This window comes from Taudactylus pleione, unplaced genomic scaffold (assembly GCF_031769625.1).
Source record: "Taudactylus pleione unplaced genomic scaffold, aTauple2 ptg000007l, whole genome shotgun sequence".
Lineage (NCBI taxonomy): Eukaryota > Metazoa > Chordata > Amphibia > Anura > Myobatrachidae > Taudactylus > Taudactylus pleione.
In genome coordinates, this window is record NW_028284410.1 from 24,077,983 (window position 1) to 24,091,250 (window position 13,268).

General features: G+C 48.2%; 1 protein-coding gene across 1 annotated transcript in view; it reads left to right on the forward strand.

Moving 5' to 3' along the window:
* The first annotated feature begins 519 nt into the window (after positions 1 to 519).
* LDLRAP1 (low density lipoprotein receptor adaptor protein 1) overlaps positions 520 to 13,268 on the forward strand; it is a 65,931-nt gene continuing 53,182 nt past the window's right edge. The window contains exon 1 of the mRNA XM_088462550.1: positions 520 to 704. Within this exon, the coding sequence (XP_088318676.1) occupies positions 620 to 704 (85 nt within the window). The 5' untranslated portion in view covers positions 520 to 619. The remainder of the gene's footprint in view (positions 705 to 13,268) is intronic.

Consider the following 13,268-nt stretch of genomic DNA (forward strand, 5'->3'; position numbering starts at 1 on the left):
ACCACCACAAAACTGATCCTAAGGGTGACATATAAGCACAATTTACTTCATGTAATTGTTGCTGAATTTCTCAATAAGAAACTTTTGGCCCAGGGGTGCCCTGAAAAAATGCTGGTACTCTAGGCCGCCGTGATTCGAAAAAGTTTGGGAACCACTGGTGTACACCTCTGAATTAGTCCCTATGTCCCGACTCAAGGATGGATCTCGACAGGGGCGGGACTAACATAGGAGCGTGTGGAGTCTCCCAACATTGATTGTAATGCACTCTGAAAACACTACATGGTCTCCCTGAGGGGTAGCTGTATCACCAGTGCCACCTTCTTGCAGGGACACAGTGCACACCATAAGGTAGAGTTATGCAAGTATTATACGTAAATAAGTCCTAGCAGCTGAGGTGAGACAGTTGTGTAACAACTTGTAAATAGCAAATCACGCTATTACAGGGGAAAGGGTGTGTCCAAAGTGTGTCACGTGACCATATTTACATAAATAGTACCTCCCTCTACAGACGTGATCATTCATCGACGCCTCTGGCTGCCAGGGAGGGGGCAGGAAAAGTTTTCACAAGTTGGAAAGTTGCTGGTGGAGGGTCGAAGAGGTGGGAGCTGCTCCGGGCAGGATGGACGCACTGAAGTCTGCGGGAAGGGCGATCATCAGGAGTCCCAGTATAGCCAAGCAGTCCTGGGGAGGCGGCAAGCACAAGAGTAAGTGGAGGGTAGATAAATCTATAATTCTACAGTATATGCCGGCGTCTGTCCGTGTGTATGAGCCTCTGTCCCAGCATCTAGCGCTGTGCTCCCTTCCCCCGGCAGGACTGCTGCTGCTGACAGCCCGGTAGAGTGGTCTCCAGAGAATAACTCTATCTGTTACTCCCCTATAATGAAAAGACTGGTACTTGTTACCGTATAAATGACCTGTAAATATAACTGTTGCGTTTTCAACAGCTTATTTTCTGAATCCTTATTTTAATTTCCATTGACAAGTAGTTTATTATATATGACTCAATCTTGCTCTTTCTGTATAATATATTGTGACTTCAGTGGCGTTCGTTTTTTGCCACAGTTTATGCTTCGTTACTGCTGTGCCTGGCACAGTTGGTAGCATCCATATCACTGCTTTGGCTTAAACTGAAAAATAAAACCCAGGTAGTTTGCTGTAGTGCAGCCCAGTACAGATAATAGCATAATAGGTGACAGGGGTCTACTCAGCAATGATATTATATATATATATGACGGGGTGCCACATGGTGCTTTTAAAAGTATAACAGTTTTTATTGCAATCTTCCCAGTAACCAATTAAGTGTACCAGAAAGGGGTGTGGTTTGGCATTTGAGATTGTGGTCGGAAGCGAGGTCCCGGAGAGCTGCTTGGAGATGTCCAGGTCAGCAGTCGGTGATTGCCTTGTTCCTTCGTTACATGCTGTATACACTTGTGGTGGTGTAAGACTGCCCTTTCTGGTACGCTTAATTGGTTATTGATACTTTTAAAGCACCATGTGGTGCCCCCTGCCTCTATTTAACTTTGTGTTTACCCCTGGCTGGATTTGATTTTTTTGGGGGGAAGATGCCGATCCATATCATCTTTGGGATCTTTGCTTTATTCCATTATAGAGGAGGAATTCTAAGTGACTATTATGCAATCATTTGTTTGAAACAGAACACTTCTCGTCTCAAGGACATTTGGTATTCATTTTATTGAAGTGCACTGATTGTCGTATGTGTGTGTGTATATATATATATATATATATATATATATATATATATATATATATACATACATACATACATACATACATACATACATACATACATACATATCTCTCTCTCACATAAATGTATAAAGACTAATACAGTGGTTCCCAAACTGTGCTGTGACACCCTGGGGTGCCTCGGGACACTTGCAGGGGTGCCTCAAGTTGGTTGTCCAGCACTAAATAAAATTATTTATGGTCAATGTAATGTAAATATGTGGACAAACAGAGGTGCAAACTTGTCCACTACCACATAACTGAACCGAAGGATGACAGGTAAGCACGATTTACTTCACTTGACTACATTTTCTTTTTTTTTTTTTTTCTACATTTTTCAATAACAAACTTTTGGCTTAGGGGGGCCATGAAAACAATGCTGATACTCTAGAGTGCTGCTATCCAAAAAAGTTTGGGAACCACTGGACTAATATAAAGCCTGTGTACACATGTCAATCAATTTGGACAGGCTGTATTTGAACTTACCCCTCCGCAGTCACCGGACGGAGACTGTTCGGAGGCGCATGACTGAGCATGCATGGAAGGTATTTTTTTTGGAAAATTATAACCATGCCTTCTGTAACATCACAGGGACAGTGTTACCGCTGTCCCTACAAAAAATATTGCTAAATAGCAAACATAAATTTCAATAATTGAAAAAAAAATTGTGACGATGTTTCCCGATAATATTCTGGGCAACATTGTCACTGTTGCTGAACAGACCCCAGAAAATGTAATTGGTAGTGGTGTTATTAATATCTTCTAGAACAAAAAGTTTTAACATGGCTGCTCTAAGATCACCACCATGCTCTGTTTTGTGTTTGTGGGTTTATTGCTAACTGTAAACTAATACTTGTGATTAAATTAATACTAACTTCTGAATCCTAATAGGTGCGAGTTGGATCCTGTGAGCAGTTCTCATGGTGAACTCTCCCTGCAAATTACATTTGCAATCCATTTCTAAACTCTCACTGATGTTGCAGATGAAATTCAGTTTTTTGTGCGCTCCACCCTGAGCAGGGGAAAAGGTAGCAAAAATATTTATTTTAATGTTAAAATTCCGGGACACAGTCCTGCAATTGGAGGGGGTTTATATAGCACAATTTGGGCTATAAAGACATGTTGGTGTTTAGGTGAGATCAACAACGGGTTAAATGATGTGTGACAGGTACATATGTGCCCTCATACACTCTCCTCAATATGCCACGCAGCGTGACTTGTCTGGCACGAGTGAGCCACGAGGTCCCGTGCTACTCTGCTGATATCGAGGCTTTTTTTTTTTTTTTTTTTTTTTTTTAGTCTTTTTGCTGCAAATGCATCTAATGCTGGCCATACACTCTGCAATTATCGGGACGATCCGCCCGATATCGGCGGATCGCCGCGATAATTGCAGCGTGTATGCAGGCGACCGAGGGTTAAATATTGCTCGGTCGGGCATGCTGGATTGTCCAGCATGCCCGTCCGATGCAATATTTACCCGGGAAACTGTCGGCCGCATCGGGCAGTGTATGCTCAGTGCGGCCGACACAGACATTTCCTGTGTTCCTTCCTACGGAAGGGACAGGGAAATGTCTCTTCCCCCGGGAGCGGAGCGCGGATGTCGGGCTATACACTGTGAGATTTCTCACAGTGTATGCCGGCGACATCTGCGGCTGGCAGGCAGCCAGATAAAATGTCTGTCGGTCTGACAGACATTTTATCTGGCAGTGTATGCCCAGCATAAGTCGCAACGTGATGTGACTAGGCAGCACCAGCAGACTGTGCTGATTAATTTGATGTAAAAGTATTGCATATCTGTGTGCACCTTAGTCTGTATATGAGGAACAATGGAACTGCAATGAAAAAAAGCTGTGGGCGCTACATTGTAGCACTTCGTATACAGATTTAGAGACTCAGTTGCACACAGATAAACAAATGTCGCATAACAAATTAATTGTCAGTCTGCTGGTGCTTCCTAGTATCTCATTGCGACTTAGACTCTGCTAGCATCGGGTGTCTTCTTCCATTTTTTTTTTTGCCGGAAATGCGTCTAACCAGACATAGCGTGTTGGGAGGGTCTTTTTACCACAACTGTAGCAATGATGTATAAGGACATAGCGGTCCCGCCAGGCTGTTTTAGCGGCGTGCCGTGCCCTGCCCTATTTCTAAAGGGCAAAAAGACACCTACCCTCCGGCGCGACGCCTGCCTGAAAAAGGGTGCGGTCCCCACCCATGGGTCCAAGTGTCCTGCGGGTTGGTAAATCTGCGGTGTAGCTGTCACGACGGTGAATGGATGCCGGGCACATGCGTCCAGCATCCATTCACACTGACAGCAGTGCGTGGGGGGAGCCCGGCATGCCCCGAAGAGTGACAAAAAGGGGATGTGACTTAAAGTCAAGTCCCCTTTTCCTTGGCCTTCGGCGCATGTAGATGTGCCCTTTCTGTAGGTCCAGCACCCTGCCCGGTGCCAGTCAACATTAGACACATCTGTATTTAGAGGTGTACTAATGGGCGAGTGGGTTTTTGAATTTGCAGATGAAAGAAGTATGTATTCCAACTCTTTACAAACGTGCATAAAAGAAATTACTATACAGTAGAAATTACTATAGACTGATGTGAGTCGCCAAAATATTCCCTCTGGAAAGCGCTGCGGAATATGTGTGCGCTATATAAATAACTGGTAATAATAATATACAGACATTTTTCTCTACCCCAAATTGTGGAAAGACTGATAAATGCTTACTATAATTTTTCTAATAATAATAATAATAATAATAATAATAAATTAAAAAAAAAAAAATCGCCATATGACTTTTTTTTTTTTTTTTTTTTTTAAACCTTCAGTACTTTTGGCCACTAACAGCCTTCTATATGGTCCTGCTGTCTCAGTTGTCACTTCATTTCGCTTCCAGCATGGTTTCCTCACTTTTTCATGCACTTCTCCCAGGTTGCATTTTGTAGAAAAGTCACACAACCTCGCCACGAGTACAGTGAATTGACCATTCTAATTGGATCTTGCATATATCGGTTGTGCGCATCTGTGCAATGTATGTGAGCTTCATATAATAAACGCACATTCTTAAGCTGTGTACACACCAAAAAATGGTATGACACGATGTAATGATACATCGTGTGCTGTACACACTGCACGATCTGTTTGACTGTGTGCTGTGTCGCTGCATGTAACAGCACCGCGTTGTTCTTTGCATCGTCCCATCTGCCGCGCAGAACGGGTGTATATGATGTGTGCAATATATAGTTTCGGTCCGTGTTGGGGCTATATAGTGTGTATCAAGCCTAAACTTGTACCGAATAGGTTTGAAACCTTAGAATGTTGTTGTCCAAGGCTACTCCTGTAGTTGGGAAACCATAACCTGCCCAAAACACTATAGCAAGGGTGCCCTGTCACAGTTTTTACATGCCCAAATTGCGAAACTGTGTCGGGGTATTCTGGGATGTACAGTTCAACAGCTGCATGTTGAATACCCATGCTAATCAGGATTGTGGAGGATTTGTTTGCTATGGGATGTGAGTGAGAGATTTCTTCCCTGCTTTTGGTCTCTATTGCCTAGAATGTACACGCCTGTGCTCACAAGCTTACTCATCATTAGTGCAAGTCCAGTCCTGTCTCTGGGGTAAGATTATGGAAGATGTAAGGTCAGTGGTAATACTAACTGAACTGAAAATATGAAATTACATTCCTCTCACCCCAATCTTTTTGTAAAGCATAGAAAAATGAATATTTGTATTTACATCTGAAGTAAAGAGGTGTTCATTATTTAACTATTAATCTGCAATCTCTGCTGCCATGGGCTCTATAAAAATGGTACTGTCTAAGATGGCACTAGCCTCTGTATGAATATAATTTTTTTTTTTTTTTCCTCCTGGATAAAAAAAAAACCACAAAGGTTAATTGCTTTTTCAAAATCAAACAGTATCGGCTTGAAGTGTGTGTGTGTGTGTGTGTGTGTGTGTGTTGTGTTTTTAAAGTTTAATAATTTTACAGAAGAATGTAGAATAGGAGCAATTACTTCAGATTGCCAATTAACTGATTTATGGTGTGTACAGTGTAACTGTACAAATGATGGTAATTCTTTCAACAAAAAATGTCTAGCCAACTGTTTGTGTTGCGAAAACACCTATGAAAATGTACAAGGCATCTGACGCTGCAGATCACTGCTAACGGGCTTGTCAACCCAAGTGAGTCATAGAAAATATGTATTGGTCTAATTCCATTTTTAATATGCAGGTCTTTACTTGACAGGAATAGCTGTGGCATAAAAATGCTTGGTGATGCAAGTGCATGAAAATGTGTTGAGGGTAGATTTCTGGAGCCCTATCCCCCACCCCCCAAAACCAAACCCCCCAACCAATTTTTTTTTTTTTTTGCCACCTGTGATATGTTTAAACATGATGTGACATGAATATTCTTTAATGTCACTTATACACATCCAAAATAAGACCCTAACTGGGCGCCCATGGGAGCAATTTAGTTGTCGTCCCCTCCTCCTCCTGTAGGACGTGAGTGCCACGTGTATGCACCCAGAAGCACCTTATTTAGCTGCACAAAGCTGCTAAACCTCTCTAAAGTACTACTTTGGATGCCCAAATTTCTGACTTACTACACACTTCTTCCTGCCACCTCAGGAGGTGAGAGTTGAAAAGTCAGCGACTAATACACGCCTAAACAGGGCAACCATTAAGGTGCCAATTAGAGCAACAGGGAAAACAATGGAATCGCCCCCTAGTACTGCAAGACCAAATATAAGAACACTTCTTAAATGTCATCTCAAATATAATGCAATCATGCTGTAAGATTTAAGTTTTCAGAGATCAGACTCCCATATTGTGTTCTACAAAATCCCATGCACTGTCTGATTTGCCAGGGTTGACATCCATTTTATGATTTGCTAATAAGCACATCTTCAGATAAAGTGGTGTTTTTTTTTTCTTTCCTCTTGTAGTCAAACAGATGTCTCGGGCCCACGCACATGGCTATTTCTGGCAAGTTTGGTATAAAACAATCAGTTTGGCAGACCTGTGTGTGAATACTCCTCTTCAGTTACCTAAGAAACTGGATGCCTATGACTACTCTAAGCGAGTTTAGAACTGAATTTGGAATATAAACTTTTTCTACTAAGTATTTTTGTGGGCATGAATTGTAGATGCCCTTATAGAAGCTTACTACATTATAAGTGGAAACTTCGTGTAGATTTTTCTGGCTATTGTCTCCTTGACCGTCGAGACCATTGATCTAGACATGGACATTGTTTATGATGTCGTTTTTGGAACTACATTTGAACTTTTTACTCTGGAAATATCTGCTCCAGAGTGATAACACTGCTTACATCTGGCCTTGGAAAATAACAGCTAAGGCCATGAGAAATCTGCTCGGTGATGCAGTTGGGCTCCAGGAGTGTACAGTGGGCCTGTCTGGAGGCCTGGGTCAATCAGAGGGGGGAAACACCCCCCTTTTCTCTGTGCACATTCTTAGCAATGCATACTATGTCAATCAGGTCATGCCCATGCCCCCTCTCTAGCACTGGGGCCTGTATGATGTCTCTGAGGCCCTGGCTACTAATGCCTTTTGGGATGCTGTCTGTAATATTTTTGAAATTTGTAATATGTATGTTTGCCTTAGTCCAGACTCGTTCTCAAATATGCATATAAGTATGGAGTGCATATAGAGTTGCCTCTTTACTATGTTCCAGAATGGGAATCCATATATAAGCCCATCACCAGTGCATGTAAGGGAGGGGTTAATCTGAACCAGGGAAAAAGCACATTGCAAATAAGCCAGCATAAAGAGACGAAAGATGGGTACACACCATACGACGGTGAGACCCAGCAATGCAGCGAGTGATGTGAAGATACTTTGCGTGCCGTGCACTTTGTATGATCCACTGTACGATGGTGCGATCTATCGTTACATGCTGTTTGGATCAGTACCGCATCGTCCCTTGCATCGTCCCATCTGCTGTGCAGGACAGCACATGGGACAATGCAATGAATAACGCATTGGGCATCCAAACTAACAATGTGTACGATATATCGTTCTGATCTGTGCTGGAAAGACATCTCAAGTGCACTGTCCCTCTTTTTTTCCATTTTTCGAGTGATGCCCTGGGGGGGTCCTGGGCTGGACTTAATTTGGGGTGCTCGGCGCCCCGGACGTGAACCATTTAGTGTAGGGACTGCTAGTGACAGAAGCCTTGACGAGGCCTAGCAGCATCCCATGTATTTGCAAATGCATGCAACTAATTTCTCTGAAATTCTATTACCATATAGTGTTCATATATTGTTAGTGGTATGATTTAGTGTGCTGAGGAACAATAGGGGGTTAAAACCCCCTCTTTCTACTTCAGGGTCCATAGGGTATCCACAGGATACCTTGGGGGTATAGGTGTGACGTCAGTCGCAGGGCACCAAAGAGTTAAGCTTTCAGCCTCCCAGGATGCACTAGGTCCCCCTCCTATACCCCGCCCCCGGGCCAAGGCACCTCAGTTTAGTTTGGTGCCCGGCCGGAGTCGGGTGCACCTGTTGGAGTGGGGGCTAGAAGAGCCCCTGAAGCTTTTTCTTCATGCAGCTGTGGCTGCACATCTGGATGAACAGCATGGACAGTCAGTCCTGACGTCCATGCTGTCTTCCCTACACCCCGCCGGTACCAGAACGCCGGTACTGATCCGGGGATGCTGGTGGGCGTCTGGGGTCACAGCTAGCGGTGACCCCAGATGCTCCGGACCATGGCCGGATTCAAGGGGGACAGAGGTAAGCAGCGGGGTCCCGCGGTGGGTCCCCGCTGATCACATGGTCCTAAGTCCCCAGGCAGGGGGCTCCCTGGGGACTGGCTGCAGCGTGGAGCCAGGCGACCAACCTGCGCTTCCACTACCCCCTGGGACAGCGGACCGCAGCAGAGCGGTAGCGCTGCGGCGTCCCAGAGGTTAAATGCATGCCAGGGGAGCGCGCCTTCCCTGTCTCACAGCCGGCGCCTCCCCCGCTGCACACAGCCCTCTCTGCACTGTGCTGACTGGTCCTGTGTCAGCGCTCCTCCCCCAGGCCAGCTTCTCTCTGCTCCTCGGCGGCCATCTTCTCTGCAACGCATGGTGAACGCTGCTGGAAGTCTGGAAGGAAGCATCGTGGTCTGGGTCCCCCCGCAGACCTCTCCTCCGCTGTGGCTCAGGTCTGTGTATGCAGCGCTGTGTCCTACCAGGCCCTGTGTCTGTGTAGTTGAGTGATCAGCGCTGTTAGTGCAGGAATTGTTATTTCTCTGCATTGTATGTGACTGTGCTAGCGCTGCCTGTAACTTTTCTTCTCTAAACTGTCAGCTTTATTACTGTCCCTGTTCTTTCTGCTAAAGCCCTTGCGGTGCGGTGGTGCAGGGTGGTCTCTCGCCTATTTAATACTTAATTTGTGAGAGAGGTCACATACGTGGTGCCATAATGTCTGAAAGTGATTTTCCCCTCCGGCTACAGTGTACCACGTGCAAAGTACCGTTAGCGGAGGGGGAGGGTAGCGCGGAGGGCCTTTGCCGGCAGTGTTTGTCCATGGCGCGGCCTATTACGGTTACAGCACCGGTACAGGAGCCGCCCTGGGCTTGTTTCGCTCAGGCGTTAACAGCTTTAGTGGGCCAGTTAGCTCCGCAGCCCGCGTTTACTCCGATGGGTTTGTCCCAGCAGTCTGTGGTGTCGTCACCCATGCAGGGGTTCCCACGACAATTGGTGGTACCCCACAGTCTCCCTATTTCCCCGCTCCCGGGTTCTCAGGAGCCAGCGTGGGTTAACTCCCTGACGAGTTCTGTACAGCACTTGTCGGATGTGTTGCAAGGGGAGTCTGTGATGCGGCCTCATAAAAGGCCGGTGGCGTCTCTGTCCGCTCCTTATGAGGATGACGAAGGGACGTCTGATGATGGGGAGATTCTGGATCCTTACGATCAGGAACCTTTCCATACTAAGGACGCTGATGCTAAGTCCAAAGTATATATTCCTGGACTTATTCGGGCGGTCCGCACAGCCTTGGTGATTGAGGACGAAGTTCCCCCAGCGGCTAAATCTAAGTATGCCTTTTTCAAAGATGTGAAGGGCGATGCCACAGTCTTTCCTCTTTCGGGTCAGTTGGTGGACCATTTAGAGGAGGCGTGGAAACAACCTGGCAAAAGATACCAGCCGCAGAGACGCCTGGCGGTGGCTTATCCGTTCGCGGATAATTATTTTGCTAAGTGTGAATCCCCTCCACAGGTGGATTCTCACGTGACCCGTCTTGTCCGTAGTGCCACATTGCCGATGCCATCCATGTCCTCCCTTAAGGATGCTACGGACCGCAAGGTAGAAATCTGCCTGAAGTCCGCTTATTCCCTTGCAGGGGGGGCAGCACGGCCGGCTATGGCCATTTGCTGGGTTGCCAGAGCGATGGAGCGCTGGGCGGATTCATTAGAGGCTTCTTTTGAATCCGACTGTCCGGCCGAACAGGCGGAGTTGATTGGCAATCTCCGTGATTCGGCCACCTACATCAACGAGGCGGCTCTAGACATTAGTACTCTGGTGTCTAGAATTTCTTCAGCAGCGGTAGCTGCTCGTCGCACCTTGTGGCTGCGATCCTGGAAGGCGGACGCAGATCCAAGAAAGGTCTGGAAGCGTTGCCGTTTACCGGAGAAGTTCTCTTCGGTCCGGATCTGGATAAGATTGTGGCCACGCTGGCGGCAGCCAAATCTGCTTGTCTCCCGTCGGCCGCTGCTCCTTCTGGTTCTGGACCATCGTCCTTTCGGTCATCTAGGGCCCAGGGCAGGCCCAAACCACAGTCGTTTCCTCGACAGGCTGGCCCTAAGAAATCGGTCAAGCCCCGGAAACAGGCATGGAGTACCAGACGTCCGGCCCCCAAGCCAGATGACAAGCCTGCGGCCTGACGGTCCGGGTCTCCCCTTGGGGGATCCCAGGGTGGGAGGCCGCCTGCTGCAGTTCTCCCGGTGTTGGTCGTTCACTACGACAGACACTTGGGTTCTGGAGGTGGTCTCTCACGGGTACGCCCTCTCCTTCCGGCACAGACCCCCGGCTCGATTCTTCACCACGGGTCTACCATCAGACCAGAACAAGGCTACGGAGCTGCGGAAGGTATTGCACACTATGCTCCAGGCTGGAGTTATAGTGCCTGTTCCATTCTCCCAGAGGGGCCAGGGTTTCTATTCAAATCTATTTTTGGTACAGAAACCCAATGGGTCATATCGTCCGATTCTCAACCTCAAAGCACTCAACAAGTCTTTGCGGGTCCCGAAGTTTCGGATGGAGACCCTACGGTCCATCATTCTGGCGCTGGAACCTGGGGACTACATGGTGTCATTGGACATGCAGGACGCTATGGCGGTCATGGCGGCTTCTCTGCGGCTGCAAGGAGTCCGCATGTTGCCGTACTTGGACGACCTGTTATTGGTGGCAGGATCTCCAGAGCTCCTGTTACACCACTTGGACCTGACCATTGCACTGCTGCAACGGCACGGCTGGCTAATCAACTGGCAGAAGTCCACTCTAATCCCGTCTCGGAGGATTCTGCATCTTGGAGCCTTATTGGACTCGGGACAGCAAAGGATCTTCGTGACGGAGGACAAGATCTCTGCTTTACAGTCAAGGGTGCGCAGTTGTCTGCACAGCCGCCGGGTGTCCTTACACTCGGCGATGAGGTTACTGGGCTCCATGGTGTCGGTGTTCGACATGGTGGAATACGCCCAGTTTCACTCCAGACCTCTGCAGCACCTGATCCTGTCCAAGTGGAACGGGCTGCCTCAGTCTCTGAAGTTCCAGACGATTGTGCTCACCCCGGAGGTTCGCCTGTCCCTTGCGTGGTGGTTAAAGACGACCCAACTCAACAAGGGACGTCCGTTCTGGGTTCCAAATTGGGTCCTGTTGACAACGGACGCCAGTCTTCGGGGCTGGGGAGCAGTTTCGGGTCCACACTTGTTCCAGGGCAGGTGGACACCGACAGAAGCGGAGCTTCCAATAAATATCTTGGAACTCCGTGCGGTCTTCAATGCTCTCCTGCAGGCACAGCGGTTTCTCCAGGGTCACCCGGTGCAGGTCCAGTCGGACAATGCTACCACCGTGGCCTACATAAACAGGCAAGGAGGAACTCGCAGTCGGGCGGCTCTCGTAGAGGTCTCTCGGATCCTGGTTTGGGCGGAGCGCAATCTTCCGGCCATATCAGCGGTCTTCATCCCGGGAGTGCTAAATTGGGAGGCGGACTTTCTAAGTCGCCAGGACGTTCATCCAGGGGAATGGTCCCTGCACCCGGACGTTTTTCAACTACTGGTGGACAGGTGGGGTCTTCCAGAAATCGACCTCATGGCGTCCCGGCACAACAACAAGTTGCCGGTGTACGGGTCTCGCACAAGAGACGAAGGGGCGTCTCTGGTGGATGCTCTGTCCGTCCGGTGGACGTTCAGGTTCGCATACCTGTTCCCTCCGGTCTCCCTGCTTCCACGGGTAATCCGGAAATTCAAACAGGAAGGAGGGACGCTCCTGTTGATAGCTCCCGCGTGGCCCAGACGGCACTGGTTCTCAGACCTTCAGGGTCTGTCCGTGGACAGTCCTCTGCGGTTGCCGCTACGACCGGACCTTCTGTCTCAGGGTCCTTGTCTTCACCCGGACCTGACTCGGCTGTCTTTGGCGGCGTGGCTGTTGAGACGGCCATGCTGAGGTCCTGGGGGTTTTCCAGCTCTGTGGTGCGTACCATGTTACGAGCTCGGAAACCGTCTTCCGCGAGGATATACCATCTCGTGTGGCATACGTTCTTCCAGTGGTGTCGACCGAGAGGTTATGCACCGCGGGAGTTTCGTCTGTCTCGGATTCTCGCCTTCCTGCAAGCGGGACTAGATCATGGGCTTCGCCTTGCTTCTTTGAAGGTACAGGTTTCGGCCCTATCTGTCTGGTTTCACCGTAGGATTGCTACAATCCCGGATGTGCGCACCTTTATGCAAGGTGTTCTCCGTATTCAGCCGCCCTTTGTTCCACCTGTGGCGCCTTGGGATTTGGCTGTGGTCCTGAGGGCTCTCCAAGGACCGCCGTTTGAACCACTGGGCTTAGTGGATATTAAATGGCTAACAGCTAAGACTGTTTTCCTTCTGGCCGTTGCTTCAGCCAGACGTGTTTCTGAGTTAGGGGCTCTTTCTTGTAGACCCCCTTTCTTGGTTTTTCATGGGAACAGGGCAGTGCTTCGCACTCGGCCCGAGTTTCTTCCCAAAGTTGTTTCCCAGTTTCATGTTAACGAGGAAATAGTCGTTCCGGCCTTTAACTCACCGGGTCTTTCCGTGGGTGAGGCCTCTTTGGATGTTGTGCGGGCCTTAAGGACTTATGTTGACCGCACTTCTTCTTTGTTTAGGAAGTCGGACGCTTTGTTGTCCTCTATGGCTTCTGTAAAAAGGGTTGGCCTGCTTCAAAGCAAACTTTGGCAGCCTGGATCCGTATGGCTATTTCTGAAGCTTATCTTCATGAAGGCCTACCGGTCCCTCCTTCTCTGAAGGCTCATTCCACTAGGTCTGTGGGTCCTTCGTGGGCAGCTCG